The 16200-nt window shown below is 37.8% G+C and overlaps 2 protein-coding genes and 1 pseudogene across 7 annotated transcripts in view; 2 read left to right on the top strand and 1 right to left on the bottom strand.

Annotated features, from left to right (window-relative positions):
* Positions 1–11437, bottom strand: part of PHTF2 (putative homeodomain transcription factor 2) — a 121450-nt gene extending 110013 nt beyond the window's left edge. For 3 of the 5 annotated variants that reach the window (XM_016145959.2, XM_016145958.2, XM_016145957.2), the window contains exon 1: positions 11240–11437. The gene's annotated coding sequence lies outside the window, so the exon portion shown is untranslated. The remainder of the gene's footprint in view (positions 1–11239) is intronic. The other 2 variants (XM_016145956.2, XM_016145963.2) reach the window with 1 other exon arrangement.
* Positions 11438–11629: 192 nt separating this feature from the next.
* TMEM60 (transmembrane protein 60) lies at positions 11630–15755 on the top strand. 2 transcript variants are annotated; one of them, XM_016145965.2, is made up of 3 exons: positions 11630–11968; positions 12994–13105; positions 15073–15755. In XM_016145965.2, exon 3 carries the CDS (start codon positions 15123–15125, stop codon positions 15522–15524), a length of 402 nt encoding a protein of 133 aa, XP_016001451.1. In that variant the 5' UTR covers positions 11630–11968; positions 12994–13105; positions 15073–15122; the 3' UTR covers positions 15525–15755. The 2 variants fall into 2 exon arrangements, with proteins under 2 accessions (XP_016001451.1, XP_016001452.1); XM_016145966.2 differs by lacking the exon at positions 12994–13105 and having other exon boundaries at positions 11632–11968.
* Positions 14596–14714, top strand: LOC118611217 (annotated as a pseudogene).
* Positions 15756–16200: the final 445 nt, after the last annotated feature.

The raw sequence follows: 16200 nt of genomic DNA, 5'->3' as shown, positions 1-16200 counted from the left end.
CTATCAAAAATAACTTTCTCCTTGTTCTAACCTATTTGACAAGTTATTTCAGATCCTTCTAAGCCCAGATCACCACATGAAATTAAATTCTGAGAACATCTAAGCAATGGTGTTCAGATTACTTAATTACTCAAAGGGTAAGATTTAAGTATTTCAAATTTCCAGGTAAAAAAAAAGTTAGACTAAACCCAGGCACTCCCTTACAATATGTACTTGAAACTAAAACAAAGGCATATACACACAAGGGCAGGAGAATAAAAAAAACAAAAATGAAGCTTGAAAGAAGGTATATGGCTAGTAACTGACTTAGCAGATCTCAGAAAACAGAAGACAATATCAACCCAATTTACTTCATAAAATCAAGTTTCAGGGACTGTGACGCAGGCACTATTGGAAGTGAAAGTAAGGCTGAAAGCTATTGTCACTCCATGCAACTGTGTAACTATTTCCTCATACCCCTCTATATGACTAGAAGTCACATTTATCTCTACAAATGCAAGTAAATAAAATATCAAATAAAAATTGAGAGTATTTGCATTTGGGAAAGGAAAACGTGAAGAAGGAGCTCTAGGGCTTCTATTTTTCCTAAACTTTGTGTAACTAACAATCTCTTTGTGATATTTTGATTTACAGTAAAAAAAATATGTACTTGGTATCGGTCTCCACTCCTGGGACAGAGCTCCTAAAAAACCTTGGAAATTTCCTATGATGAGAGTGACAAAGGTCTTTTGTTATGTTAATAAGGTGACTTTTGGAAAATGCCTAAACAGGGAAGTTGGTACCCAGTGGAGCCAATCATGTGATTAGAGAGTTGAGACTTTCAGTCCCACCAATGGCTACCCAACCCCCAGCCTCCTGAAAGGGGTGAGGAGGTGGAGATTGCATTCAATCACCAATGGTCAATGATATAATCAATCATGCCTACGTAATTGAGCCTCCATTAAAACCCAAAAGGACAAGGTTTGTTGACCTTCCAAGTTGATGAACATGTGGAGATTCCAGGAGAGTGGCATGGTAGCTGCACATCCCTTCCTATCTTGCCCTTTACATCTCTTCCATCTGGTTGTCCTTGAGTTTTATCTTTTTATAAAAAACTGGTAATCTAGTAAGTAAAATGTTTCTCTGAGTTCTGTGGGTAGCTCTAGATTTCAAAAAACCCAAGGAGGAGGTTGTGAGAACCTCTGAACTATAGGTTGGTTAGAAGCATAGGTGCCAACATGCGACATCTGAAGAGGGCAGGGGGCAGTCTTGTGGGACTAAGTCTTTCGTCTGTGGGATATGATGCTATCTCCAGGTAATGTCAGAATTGAGTTGAATTAAAGGACTCCCAGTTGGTGTTGAAGAATTGCTTGATGGTGTGGAAAAAACATACACATAGAATTGTTACCAGAATTGTACTCTTAAAACATGTATCTGTAGAACTTTGATAAAAATTACAACCTGAAACAAGTTTTAGTTTTCAATTTCCAAATAGCTATAGCTTCAATAACGTGGAGTCCTAACATTCATAAACGTTTCAATTATGTAAATATAAAAAAAATCATTTAATATATTGGACCGCTTATCTAATGCAGTCTATTTTTTGTTATTTGCAAATTCTGTTATCTGTAAATTTGTCGACTGACAAAACTTTATTTGTAAGCTCAAAATCAATACTCACAATACTTTCCTCCTTTGTAGACATGTACAGAGTTACAAAAATTTGAGTTGCTTCATGTACATGTTCCAGCTAAGGTCCAACAAGGTGATGTCTTTTTTGTGGCCTACTTAGGAACACTTTTTTGCCTTTTTTTTTTTTTTGGCCTTTTGTTTACTTTTTGTTTAAAATGCCCACCAAGAGTAGTACTGAAGTGCTTTCTAGTGTTCCTAAATGGATCATAGCTATAGTCTTAGTCACTGTTATATTTTCCAATGATGATAAAAACTAAATTATTATACCCTTAGAGAAATAAACACTTCTCTTAATTTCCCCTAGTAATAATCTAGTCATGTATTTTGCACTCACTCTTTTTGTCAAGAAAAAGTGGATTTACAAAAGAAGAAAATGCAAAGATATTTGTTTCAAAAGAAATAAGAATGTTGAGAAAGATGAACAAAAACAGGGTCATCCAGTCAAAACATATAGAATACTTCGGTTCTTGCTATGCAAAGGTAAACATTCTAAAATCACGGGATTTAAACTAAAAAATACTAAAAACGGCACTTTATATATTTTCTATTTAAATTATTACTTTAAAACTTAACATACATTTCACTTCTAGCTGATAGAGTATCAGGGACCAGATTAATCCTCCCATCTGAAAAACTAAAACAAATGGACAAAATATGTGAAATGCACTGGGCAACAGTAATGCAAATGACTTCCCAAGTGTATTGTTTATACAGGTTCCATGATGTAGTGCTAGGAGAGGAAAACCAGAGCCTGGTTAAGAATCCCAAGTTGAGAAGACAGATTTGAGTGTTCCAGGATACTAAGGCAGCTGGAGTTCCCACGGCAAAGAATCAGAGGAGAAAGTGGCGCGAAGAGAGGCTGGAGCTTTGCAGGACTTCCCAAGTTTTTAGCTGAAAATTGATCAGCATGTGTATGTAAGAAAACTACCTAGCCCAGTGACAGAAACACAAGGAAAAAAAGCAGGCAGAATGATTAACCAGAGTTCACAGTCAGAGTGGAGAAATCTTGTAATAATGAGCAAAAGCTAGAATATCCAGAAGGGCATTGCCTCAGTAGTAAATCCTTATTAGCCTTGTACGAAAAGATGCTCAGGTTTCACCTAATAAAGCTTAAAAAGCAAGCTGTGGGGGGTTAAACTGTTTCTAAGTAACTTGGCTGTGTCCCAGCACAAAGCTCAAAATGTTTAAAAGAATACAGAGAAAAGCCAGCTCCAAACAACAAAATTTACAATGTCTGGCATCCAGGCAAAAATGATTAGGCATGAAAACACACACACACACACACACACACACACACACACACACACACACAAATATGATCCATAATGAGAAAAGCCAGTTATTCAGAAAATGATAGGATTAGTAAGCAAAGACATTAAAACAGCTATTGTATACAAAACATTGTTGAAAGGAATTAAAGAGACAAAAATAAATGGAAAGAAATGCTGTGTTTATGGGTTGAAAGACTTAATATTATTAAGATGTCCGCACTACCAAAAACAATCTACAGATTAAATGCAATCCCTATCAAAATTCCAATGGCATTTTGTGCAGAAACAGAAAAACCCATCCTGAAACTCATACAGACTCTCAAGGGACACGAATAGTCAAAATAATTTTTAAAAAGAAAAACAAAGTTGAAGGAGTCATACCTTCTGATTTCAAACATATTACAAAGCTATAGTAATCAAAACAATCTCATACTGGTATAAAGACAAATAGACTGATGGAATAGAATGGATCCAGAAATAAACTCTCATATGTATAGTCAAATGACCTTTGACAAGAATGCCAAAATCACTCAATGGGGAAAGGGCAGCCTCTTCAATCAATGGTTCTAGGAAAATTGGATGTCCACATGTAAAAGGATAAAGGCATGCCCTTATCTCATACCTTAACTCAAAATGGATTAAAGACCTAAATGTGAGACCTAAAACTCCTACAAGAAAACAGCAAAAAACTTCATGACATTGAACTTCACAATGATGTCTTGGATACAACAATGACACAAAAAAAAGAATAAACAAATGGGACTATATCAAACTTAAAAACTTTTGTGCAGGAAAGAATACAATCAACAAAGTGAAAAGGTAACCTATGAAATGAGAGAAAATATGTGTAAATTATATATCTGATAGTTAATATCCAGAATATATAAAAACTACAACTTAAAACAAAAAAATCAGATAACTCAAAAAATGAGCGAAAGACTTGAACAGACATTTCTCCCAAGATAATGGCCAACAAGTATATGAAAACATGCTCAAAATCACTAATCTTCAGGAAATGCAAATCAAAACGATAATGAGATATCGAGATATCACTTCGCACCCATTAGTATGACTACTATCAACAAAACAGAAAATAACATGTTTGGGCAATGATGAAGAAAAACTGGAATCCTTGTCCACTGTTGGTGGAATGGTGAAGTGGAGCAACCATTATGGAAAAGAGTATCACTAGTCCTCAAAAAATTAAAAATAGAACTACCATATGATCCAACAATCCTACTTCTGGGTATATATCCAAAAGTGAAATTAGTCTTGAAGAGATACTTGCAAGTCCTTATTTATAATCAGAAATTTCAACACTCCTCTCAAAAATTGATAGAACAAGCAAACATAAAGTCAGTAAGGACAAAGAAGACATGAACAATGCTCTGACTGACATTTATAGAACATACAACATTCTTTTCAAGTGCCTAAGAATCATTTACCAAGACAGACTAAGTCTGGGCTATAAAACCATCTCAATAAATGTAAAATGATTCAAATCAAACAATGTATGTTTTCTAACCACAGTGAAATTAAATCAGAAATCATTATCTGAAAAAATCCTCAAATATTCAGAAACTTGGGTACATACTTCTAAATAACCAATGGGATCAAAGGAGAAATCATGAAGAAAATCAGAAAGGATTTCTCAACTGAATAAAAATAAAAACAAGACATATAAAAATTTGTGGAGGCAGCCAATGCACCAGAGGGAAATTTTATAGCACTAAACATTTACATTAGAGGACAATAAATTAATGAGCTTGGTTTCCATTTTAAGATTCCAGCCCAATCAAAAGCAAATAAACTGCAAAGTAAAACAGCAAAAGGAAATAATAAAGAATATAAATCAATGAAACTGAGGACCAGAAAATCAATAAAGAAAAACCAAATGCTGACTCTTTAAAAAGAGAAACCTCTAGCCAGATTGAACAGGAAAAAATGAGAAAATACAAATTATTAGGAGTAAGAGAGGGGACAATGCTCTGGATCTTACAGACATTACAAATATAAGAAGATATTATAAACAATTTTATGCCAATGAATTTAACAACTTAAATTGATAAATTCCTTGAAAGATACCACCTATCAATGTTCACTCAAAAAGAAACAAATAGTCTTCTATTAAAGAAATTGATTTGCAGTTAAAATTTTTTGTAGTTCCCCCCCACCCCCCGCTCCGGACCCACACACAAACCCAGGCATAGGTATGCAAGTCATTTAGTACTGTTTTAAGTTTAAAATCCATGGAGGGATCAAATACATATTAACTATAATGTGCAGGGACAAAGGATATAATTTTGATATAATTCTGTTAGCATTTAGGCAAAATCATTGTGGAAGGAAGCTTTGTGAAGAACTGATTGGTATGAGGCTTAATTAAAAGTAAGGACACTAATGACAATAATCTAGGGAAGACATAATGAAGGTCTGAAATAAATCAATGGCAATGAGAATTTTTTTAATTGGAGTGGGTGTTGGGACAGGCATGACTAAAAGATAATTAGTAGAGCAAATGACCAGATGTAGTGACTGACTAGACATGAAAGGTATAGGAAGTAAAAGACAAAGATGCTCCATGATTCTTGGCTTGAACACTAGAAGAACCATTTATTAAGACAGGAAATATAAGAGAAGAAACAGATTAGGGGACAAGAAGATATGTTTTCAACATATGGCATCTTTAGACATTTAGTGCCCAAAAGATACATAGTAGGCAATGGATTATATGGAATCAACACTTAGGAAATATGTGTATTTAAATTAATTTGCTATATCCCAGGATTACTTGCAATTAAAGCCTTGTTTATAACTGTACAAACAATGGCTTTTCTCGGTTAAAAGAATTTTAGGGATAAGAAAGTAGTTGAGAGATTTGAGAAAGTTAAGTCCCTTTCCTTATACTTAATTTAGAGTACAAAAGACCCAATTTCAGTGATCTTTTTATTGTCATTTAGAAAAGCAAAATGCTATTTATTTACTCTATTGGGTTTTAATGAGCTTGACCTACTTTATTCAGAAACACTTTGAGAATGTGAGGCTTTCCCTCTATCTCTTCTCTTTTGTATGTGGCCACGATAATTCAATTCTTCATTCAACTCTACCTGTAACCTATGTAACATCCTATTGCCTCTTTTTAAGGTTTTGTTTGTTTGTTTGCCACTTTCTGGCTTTCCTTACTCTATTTCAGAATGGCATTTAAATACACAGGTATGCATGTACATGTGTGTACAGATATATACATATATACACACATATATATCTGTTCAACTTAGTCAAATAATTATAGCAACCCCCCACCTTTTTTTTTTTTTACTAGGCAGAGAATTTCATTAACCTTTGTTTCAAACTTTATTTCCAGGCTTCTTCACGTTAATTACCTGCAAAAAATGATTTGTGTCTAAGGAAAAACTGAAGAGAGCTGCAGTGTCCAACGGGCTTGGGCTTAAAAATATTAGAGATTGAGATTTTATCAGATCTCTGAACAACATTTTAAAAAGCAGTTATAACATAAAATAGCAGTTCCCAGTAACTTCCTCAAGTTTTATCTTCTTCAGAAGTTGGCTTGATTCAGTTTGCTTCATTTTTGGAAGCCTCATTAAAATTCTCCACAAAATCTGGAACTTCATCATCCTCCTCCTCTCTGGTAGGTAGCAAGCGATGCTTTTCTATCCACATACTGGGCAGAACTTCAGCCAGTCTCCTTAAACTAGTCAGATTCTCTGTACCAAGCTGGGTAGCATTTCTGTCAGCTGCTTTGTCTCAGCATGCCCTGTAACAGTGAAAGTGTTTGCTGCCAGAGATGTCCAAACTTTAGGGTTATTAAAGTGTATCACTGTTCCTTGGATTGTGAACATATGCACTTCTTCAGTAACAGAGATATTGTTTACCCCAATTTCTTTAAGGAGAACCGAAATTTATCATCTGCTGTAGCTGTTCTATGAACCAACTTCTTTCTACAAGCAGTTTCTTTGCCACCAGTGCACATCTGTGCCTGCAGTTTGGTGAGTTTCTTCTGGTTTTTGATAGTTTTTCATCTTGTTGGGGAGGAAAACAGGGCCCGGGCAGGAGACTAGGGTTGGTGCTCAGGGGGTCTTGGGCAGACCACCTATGAATCAGCGACCATTTTTTTGAGCAAGTCTTATAAACCAGGCAATGTGTCAAGTGCTTTCCATATATTAGCTCATTTAATTTTCAAATTCTTGCAAAAGAGCTTTTCCCAGTTTATGATTAACTACAACTGAACCTAAAAAAGATTATATAATGAATCCAAAGTCACACAACTGCTAGACTGCACAATTGAGAGTTGAACCTAGGTCTGCAAGAGCACCAAAACTTGTGCCACATAAATTTCATAAATGTGTTACCATCTGTTAACAGACCTTTTACCAAATGTTTTATTAAAGTGCTTTCATTAATGCAACAGAATACCTACTAAATGTCTTCAAAATTTCTGTAGATACACTTTTAACAGTCCCTTTCCTCTACTGTTTCTAAAACTAGAAAGCTGCAAACAGTGCATTTTTCCCCTTTACTTCCTCTCATTAAATGTCAAATTTAATCATGTTATGATTATTATCAGGTAGTGGTTCAGCCACAGCCATTTCCTGCACCGGTACCTATTCGCTATGCAGAATGAAGTCCAGCATATTTTCTTTCCTAGTGTTCTAAAACTACCTGTTCTAGGAAGCAGTTGATTTTTCTCATCTGAAAACTTATCTCTATATTTTGTGTCATTTTAGCAAAAGGCTAACAAATTGGACCAAAAATGCAGCTTTCCTAAATGTCACTAAATATTTTCAAATTAATCATAGGATTCTGGTCATCAAGTGATCCACATTTATAAATCCAATATGAGTATTTATGGCTGTGTGCTAATCTAAGGAGAAGATATAAGCATGGGACTTTTTCTTGGATTTTCAAGGACAGTCCTAGTTTAAAACATTCTGTCCTACCATCACGTCTCAAGTTTGGGTTCAGAAAAGACAGTCAACATAAATTTAAAGGGTATTTTGTACTTCGTGGCTACGTAGAAAAATGGATTAAGAGAAGGCAACAGTCACTTTAAGATTCTTAAAAAAAAAAAAAAGAAAAAAATTTTTCTTCTTTTTAAAATAATCCTGAAATACATTCTACCAATTAGGTGCAAATGCCTTCAGTGGTATTAGTTTTCTTTTACAGCTTAGAATAAAATATCACAGTAGAATAATGAAATAGTTACTTAGCTGGACGGGTTTGGAAATGAAGTTTTAACTGACACTGGGGAAAATAAATATTAAAAGGTAAATATTAAATTAAAATATAGCAGTGCACAAACTGTTAAGATTTTCCTATAATTTTACTACATATGTACGAAATTTCCAGCCTCCAAAATTAGGTAGTACTCACTTTGTCCAACCACATTTTGAATATTCAATTACCATTTAAATTTAGCCTTCACAAATAGTTTTTATGTAAAACCACAATTACCTTCCATTTCTTCAACCACCCATATTCCTGTTCAGAGACCCTGCCTCCTATTCTATCTGTATAAAATGCCCTTCTCCTCAAATGAACACTACCACTCACCCTTTAAGGCTCCAGTGATAGCTCCCTGCTAAATCCCCAACCCCTTCTCTTGTCTCTAATTATTCGTTCTTCTTTATCCAGGGATTACCAATGTCTGCCAGTACTTACATATTTCGTCTAATGCTTAATATTTTTCTTTGAAGTATTACCCTCTTCACTTAACAGATAAGGAAACTAAAGCTGAAAAAGGTTCAGTATCATGTTTAAGGTCACAAAGCCAAGCAGGAGTTAAAACGCTTATCTGTCTCAACTTTAATTGAATTCTCTTTCTATGAAACCACACACTGTAGCACTCTCTTATAGCATATATTATCATTATCTGTTCCATATCTATGTCCCACTAAATGAAAGTTCCTCAAAGACAGAGAAGCTGACTCCATCTTAATAATCCCAGGAACACTCAACAATGGCTATTATACAATAATCTCAAAGTGTTACTGAATATGTACAATAGTCCTATTCAGTCTATATAGTTTGGCAGCATTATTTTCCACTTATTAGTCTCCTTCTACCAAGTCTCTAAGAAATCACTTTTACTTAGCTTGGAATGTAGGCTTGGTAATCAGACTGCCTGGATGTGACTCACAATCCCACCAATTTATTAGCTGAGAAATCTTGAACAAATAAGTTAACCTAAGTTTTGGTTAACTCACCTATTATATAGAAAGCACAGTAATCACAGTACCTACAACATAGGATTATAAGGATTAATAATAAATATAGAAGCACTCAAACTATTTTTTTCCATTTACTTTTATTTATTTCAAAAAAAAATTTTAATTTATTATTTTTTATGACGACATAGGTTAATGAAATCCAGTAAGTTTCATGTGTACAATTTACCAGTAAGGCATACATACATTGCATTGTGTGTGTTCACCTCCCATAGTTAGATTTCTGCCACCACATATTTGACTCCAACTGTTTTTTGATCCCCATTTTTTTTTTGACATGTCACCCTGAATGTTCTTTACCTCCAGTCTAGTGAAGCCTTTTGTGTTACAACTTCCTTGCAATTTTGCATTAAATGGACTAACCAAAAAAGTTCATGGTTTAAAAATTGCTTAGGCCACTGACTTGATTTTTAGGGCCAACTGTCCAGTCCCAGTTTGGACTCAATAAAAGTTTACTCTTGGAAGCTTGACCATGCTCTCATTGTACACTAAACTTGATTTGTATTTGCTTACTACATTTTCATTTACCAAATGTGGTAAAAATGAGAATACGGATACTTCCTACCTTACTAACACCTAACTTAATACCATCTGATGCAGGCAGGCAACTAACCTGTGTGGGAGGCAGGCTATTTCCCCAGCAGGAAACTTTCCTGGAACCAGCTTGTGTCTGATCTCAGGCATGGCTCATTCTCCCTAGACCTCATATTCCTTTCCTCTGGAATCTAGAAGTTGAGCAACTACATCTGACAGAGGATACCCATTTCCTTTTCCTAAACTTAGCAACCCTTACTCCAAAAAGTTACAATTTCAAATAGTTATGCTATTTTAAGGTATCCTAGGCTAAAGTGCATAGTTTCCAAATTCTCAGAATTCCCATTTCCAATTCTTAAAAATGTTATGGAAACATCCAGTTTGGGAGAAAACAAATTTTTCAAAAATACATAATCTCTAAAAACAAGAGCAAATACTAAGGCTATAGCCAAAGTCTCAGAGGGGAAAAAAGAAAAAAATATTAAAATGTCCAGTTGGCTCAAGCTAATCAAAAACTATAAAAACAAAGCACCGCGAATAACAAAAAAATATCTCAAAGTAACCCGGGTATACCACTAACAAAAAGAACAAGTGTAAATTACCAAATATTTAAAGACTCACAATGAATTTAAAAATTATTTGGTATGTAGATACTGGAATTAATAAATTGTTCCAGATTCTGTACTTCCCTAGTCAGTATATGTTGCTATAAAGCAGTTCCTTTTTTTCTTGCCAGGTTAAAAATAAAGAGAATGATAGATTAGTGACAGAATGATTCCTCTAAGTTATAAAGAAGGCGTTGAGTTAGAAAGCCACGCCTAGGAGGAACAATACCAGAACACTGTCAACATCAGGCAGATAAAAATAAAAGGTGAAGCACCCTGAAGAACCACCGTATGGCTTCCAGACGAGAAATATCCCTTAATGCTGGTGCAAAGGATTTCAGCACCCGCTTGGTAGTCAGTGAGTCAGAAAAACAAACTGTTGCCTGCTCAGTGGGTGCAGGGCAGCGACCCTCCCTCCAACCTGCTTCCAGCGCGCAGAGACACCCCTCCTCCCGAGCCCGCTCCTCCGGCCGCTAGCTGACCTCTCCCCGCTGGCCTGGACGCCGAAACCTGATGCCCCTGCACGTCCTCCAGGACCCGACGCACCCCTAGCACAGCGCCAGGGGAAGGAAGCAAAGGAGAGGGGCCGCGGGAGGGGCCGGAGGGACGCGAAGCAGTGCTGGGCTTCCGCCCCTCACCATCAAGTGCTGAAGACCGCGATGGCTCGGGAGGGGGCGGCTAAGCCTCTGCCACCGGCCAAAACATGGGAGGCGACCGCGACTGACCTGCGCGCAGGTGCCATTGGCTGCCGAGGAAGTCACCGGCGGTAGAGGGCGATGCATTGGCCCCAGAGCCCCCACCTCCATCCCGCCCGCCGCTCTCCTCTCAGGTTCTGCTCCATCCTCGGGATTGTGTCAGAACCCAACGACCTCCACACCGCCCGCCCAAGCGCGAAGGTGATGCCAGCTCTTACCGTAGAAGCGGGCGCCGCACCACTAGGAGGCGGCTGGAGTGCGCGGGAGACACCGAGGAGAGCACCGTCTCCGCCGCGGGAGACCTAGGACTCACAACGAGGCTGCCGGCGAGCGCGCTGCCTCCACAGCCGTCGCCCCACCCCTTCTCCCGCAGGATTTTGCGCCGGAGCTTGCAGTCTCCGCGCGCTGGCGGGGAGCGCGAGAGGAGGGGCAAGGCGGCTCGAGGCGGGGGGAGGACCCGAGCGCTGGCTCTTCTGATTGGCATCTGTGGGCCCAATGGAACCACGGGCACGCCAGGCTGTACTTTGACTGACTTTCCTTCTAGCCTGTAGCAATGGAGAGGCGGAGCAAGTGGCTTTTTTTTTCTATTGCCGCCCTTTTGGCAAACCCGAACGTACGGAAAGGTCGGTTGGTTTGCACAGACGGCCAAATGGTCCAATTACCGCAGGGAGAGGGGGCTCTGAACCCAGATTGGCCGCCTCTCTACCTATAGGGTAGGCCCAGGGTCGGTGAGGCCCTGCCCCGGATGTGGGCGAGGCCCTGAGGTAGAAATGAGAAAGCCTCCGCCGCGTTGTTTGAGGAGGCGGAACTGAGAGCTTTTCCTTGATTGTCATGTGACGGGTTCTGGATTTAATGGGGGAAAAAGTGTGGAATAGGCCAAGGATCCAAACTGGCGAATTTCCTGATCTTCGTGCCCCTCTCCGCTCTCTGGCCAGCGGCCCTGCCAGGTGAGTCCGGGGTTCCGACGGGTAGGCATCATCCCCAAAGTGCGCTCGCCCCTGGTGCCCCGGCGCTGGCCTCTCAATGCCTCGGTGGGTTGTTCCGTGCCCCCGCCCCCCCCCAGACTTCCGGCCCAAAACATACATACACCAGCTTGTCACCAGGCTTCTGTGTGCATTGTGAATCATGTCGTGCAAGAAACGCGTTTAACTCCAAATGTACTGGGCCTACAGAATGTGGGGAGAGGGGGTCGGGGTAGGGCGCCGCGGGCCGAGCCTCGCCTTTTGAAAACGGAAGGCAAGGATAGTTTCGGAACGTTCTAAGTTGTAGGGACACGTAGGCCCGAAAATCAGATCAGTTATAAGCAGAACGCAGTTCCTTTGAAGGATGATTCAGTTGGCCAGTGCTGTAGCAGCAGGGGTCTTTTGAAAGCGACTAGTTATTTAGAGGAATTCTGTGTTGCGCGCGGCTCATTAAGCAAAACTGCCTTTGGCATGAGGCAAACTCACTTGGAAGAGCCACCTGCAATAGGAAGAGAAGGAAAATGAGGGTGTTGTGAGAATCACCATGTACAAATTAATGAGTCCACACACAACTGGCACCAAGACGTTGGAGCTGTGGGCAGGGCCTTTTATTTTTCCATTTTGGGGCAACACGAAAGTTTTAACAATGGATAAGGAAGCATATAAACTAATACTTAACTATTTTCAAGTTACCAGAAAGAACCATTTTAAATGGGAAATATTTAAGTTGAGTAGATTTTTATTTTGGAGTAACCCCTCCCTTGAAAAAAAAGAGTAGTAGTAGGAAAAAATACAACTGCTTAAATTAATAAAGATTCATTAATAAACAAAATTGAGGTCTTATGTAATCATTGTAGCCCAGCATCCACAATCCTTCAAGTGCCTTTAAATATCAGCAAAGTGCTTTCCGGTTGAGGGCATTTTAGTACAAGTACATGCAGAACTTCGTTGCATCCTATATTATGAAACTTGTAGCCACAAGGCTGTTCTTTGCATCTTTTTCATTCCAGTCCTAAAGTACCTGTGTTGAGTGCAGCTTCCCTTCCTGTGACTAGTTGCTACTCAGTCCTACCTGAAAATAATGAAGCTATACGCATCCAGTGACTGATGGAAAAGTTATGTGTAAGCAAGTATATTATCGTAAACTTTTTAAAGATTCACAAAATGGCCAGATAGATTGGAGATGGAGATTGAGCAAACTTAATCTACAGGATGAAATCCTTCTGTAGTTATTAATCAGTACACACCACTCCAAACCTTCCAAATTCAGCCCTGCATCCCACTATGGCAGCCTCTGCCCAGGAAGGAAACCAGCGCAGAAAATGCCTTCCTAGAAGTAAAAGTTTCCGCTTTTCATACTGCGGTATGAGGCATCTGCCAGCTAAGTAAAAAAGTTGAGTACAAAGCAAATGGGTATATGGAGAAAGAGAGGAATTATATGATTCATAAGTCACTATTGAAATAAAACATATATACTTAAACAATGACAACCACCCACTGTTTAAAGTAGTAGAGATATAGCAGAGAACAAGGTTAATTCTAAAATATGATTTATTAAACGTGTTGGTCTAAGGCATTTGATTTCTCTAGCCAATTTCTTCACCTTTTCTTTGTTTTCTTGTATTTCTGCATTTTTATTCCTATCACCCATTCTTTTATTATCATCACAACCACCTTCAGATCTTTTCCTCTTTCCATCGGGTCTCCTCTCATCTTCAGTTAATCACTTTAATCTCAGTTCATAATCATACTTAGATTCCATTCCGCCTTTACTGAAAATTTCTTGAACCTTTCTCAATCTCATTATAGATCTTTCATTTTCTCCAAATGTTTCAAGGGGAATCAAATTTTGTCAGCTGGTGTTATCCTCTGTTAACTCCTTACCCAACTGTATGTAGTTTGGCTTCTGATTTCCCCATCATATTTACCCTTTTTCCAGATGCTCACAGATTGATATAAAAAACTCGAATAAGTATAGAACATATTGTAAACCTATTAAATGCTTATACCTAAGTGTAATAGGGTTAATGCTTTCCCAAACAAAAGTTGAAGTTTTTAAGAATTAGTGGAAAAAACGAAAGGACAGGTAGTAGAAAATATTCTGGAAAATAAAACAGTGAGTAGGTACCAGGCCTTTAGATATCAGACCATATCCAGTAACAATTATATAGTACTAGTACAAAACAGAAATATAGATCAGAAAGACAGAACAGGGATATAAGAAATAGCCCCAATTATTGAATAATTTAGCATCTACTAATCACAAAATGTTGAAGGTTTAAAAAATACCACAAACCAAAAAAATGAGTTATTTTTAAAAATTGAGCTAAAATGGGCATTTATAAGAATTTAAATGAAAAAGTTTAACTTAAAAATATAAGATCCACAGGTTAAACTTTGTGAAATTACAGTATTATCATTGTGTTCTGTATTATTTAGCTCTATGACCTCTTTATGATCTTAATTCTACTTTTTTTATTAACCATTCCCTCCTTACTAAAAATCTCTCAGCTTGATACCACCTCCTCCTTTTTCACTACTTTTTCTTAGTACTCCTTCCTTGAAATTGAATGAAAATTTGTAGGTGTGCAAATATATAAAAAGAAGTTAAAGTCTACAGCCATGCCACCTTGAACGTGCCTGATCTCGTCTGATCTTGGAAGCTAATCAGGGTCAGCCATGGTTAGTACTTGGATGGGAGACCACCTACAAATACCAGGTGCTGTAGGCGTAAAGAAAAAAAAAAATGTTAAGAACATCCCTGAGGTGCAGGAATAAAGTCATGAGTGCCTGGATTTGAGTGATAGCAATGAAAAGGAACAGACCGTTTTTGAGACACTTTGAATAGAGCTTATACCCAGTTGGTATACTAAACATTTTATTGTATTTTGTCATGTGCTAAAAGGAATGATGGATATAATGTCATTAAAGATGGCAATGAGTTTTACAGGTTTGAAAGGAAGAATGGTAGAATATTTTCAAAATTAGGAAATCTGTGAGTGGGAAGGAGCTAGCTTTGTTCACCAGGAATGGAAGTGATTTTTTTTTTCTGTTATCAAAACAATCTTGACTTTTTTTCCTTCTCTTAGGGTTTATTTCCCATTTTTCGACTCTGCAACAGCCTCTTTAAACTGTTTAAATGAGAATGTCCTTGGCTCAGAGAGTACTACTCACCTGGCTTTTCACGTTACTCTTCTTGATTATGTTGGTGTTGAAACTGGATGAGAAAGCACCTTGGAACTGGTTCCTCATATTTATTCCAGTATGGATATTTGATACTATTCTTCTTGTCATGCTGATTGTCAAAATGGCTGGGCGGTGTAAATCTGGCTTTGACCCTCGACATGGATCACACAATATTAAAAAAAAAGCCTGGTACCTCGTCGCAATGTTACTTAAGTTAGCCTTCTGCCTTGCACTCTGTGCTAAACTGGAACAGTTTACTACCATGAATCTGTCCTATGTCTTCATTCCTTTGTGGGCCTTACTTGCTGGGGCTTTAATAGAGCTTGGCTATAACGTCTTTTTTGTGAGAGACTGATTTCTAAGGACATCATCTCATTATATTGCTTCAACAAACTATCATTAAAGCATTCTGAATCCTTGCAAGCTTGAAGAATACCAGAAAACTGAGGAAAATACCAAATGTAGTTTTATACTGCTTCCGTAAAATAGTCTTGGTGAATCAACTTCTAGTCAACTCAAAGCAATTATTCAGTATTTGATTTATATCTTATTATCCCTATTTAAATAAAGTTTGTTTTGGACCTTATATTTCTACTTGACTCATAAGTGATCTGGTGTAAGTATAGATTAATATTTAAAGTAAGTAAATATAAACCTTTTAATCTACATAGTTGGGTAGAAGTTTAATTAATACATCATGGCCCCATTACAACCAAATGGTCATTTGTGCTTCTAAATAATTATCAAGGAAAAACTAGTTACTGAAATAGGGGTGCCACTTCATGTTTACATTCAGAAAGAATCTGAGAATTTGACAAATTTTTATCTAGGCTAAGTTCTTTGTTACCTCTGCCTTTGATTTGGGACAAGTGAGTTAGAGGTGGCATTTTAAAACAGAACAGAAGCATGCCTCTTCCAAAAGTTAGGGGAACCATACATCTGGTTAAGTCAAGATAGATCCAGTTCATGCCTATTGTCCTGGAGTCTTAGTGAGTTAGTGCCCATTTTACTCTTAGAAGTATCCTGGCTTG

Source organism: Rousettus aegyptiacus, unplaced genomic scaffold (assembly GCF_014176215.1).
Source record: "Rousettus aegyptiacus isolate mRouAeg1 unplaced genomic scaffold, mRouAeg1.p scaffold_m13_p_13, whole genome shotgun sequence".
Lineage (NCBI taxonomy): Eukaryota > Metazoa > Chordata > Mammalia > Chiroptera > Pteropodidae > Rousettus > Rousettus aegyptiacus.
This window is presented reverse-complemented; position numbering and strand designations above follow the sequence as displayed.

Bases quoted from the DNA above. Each gene is read 5' to 3' on its own strand.
- TMEM60 (XM_016145965.2), top strand. From the start codon at position 15,123: ATGAGAATGTCCTTGGCTCAGAGAGTACTACTCACCTGGCTTTTCACG.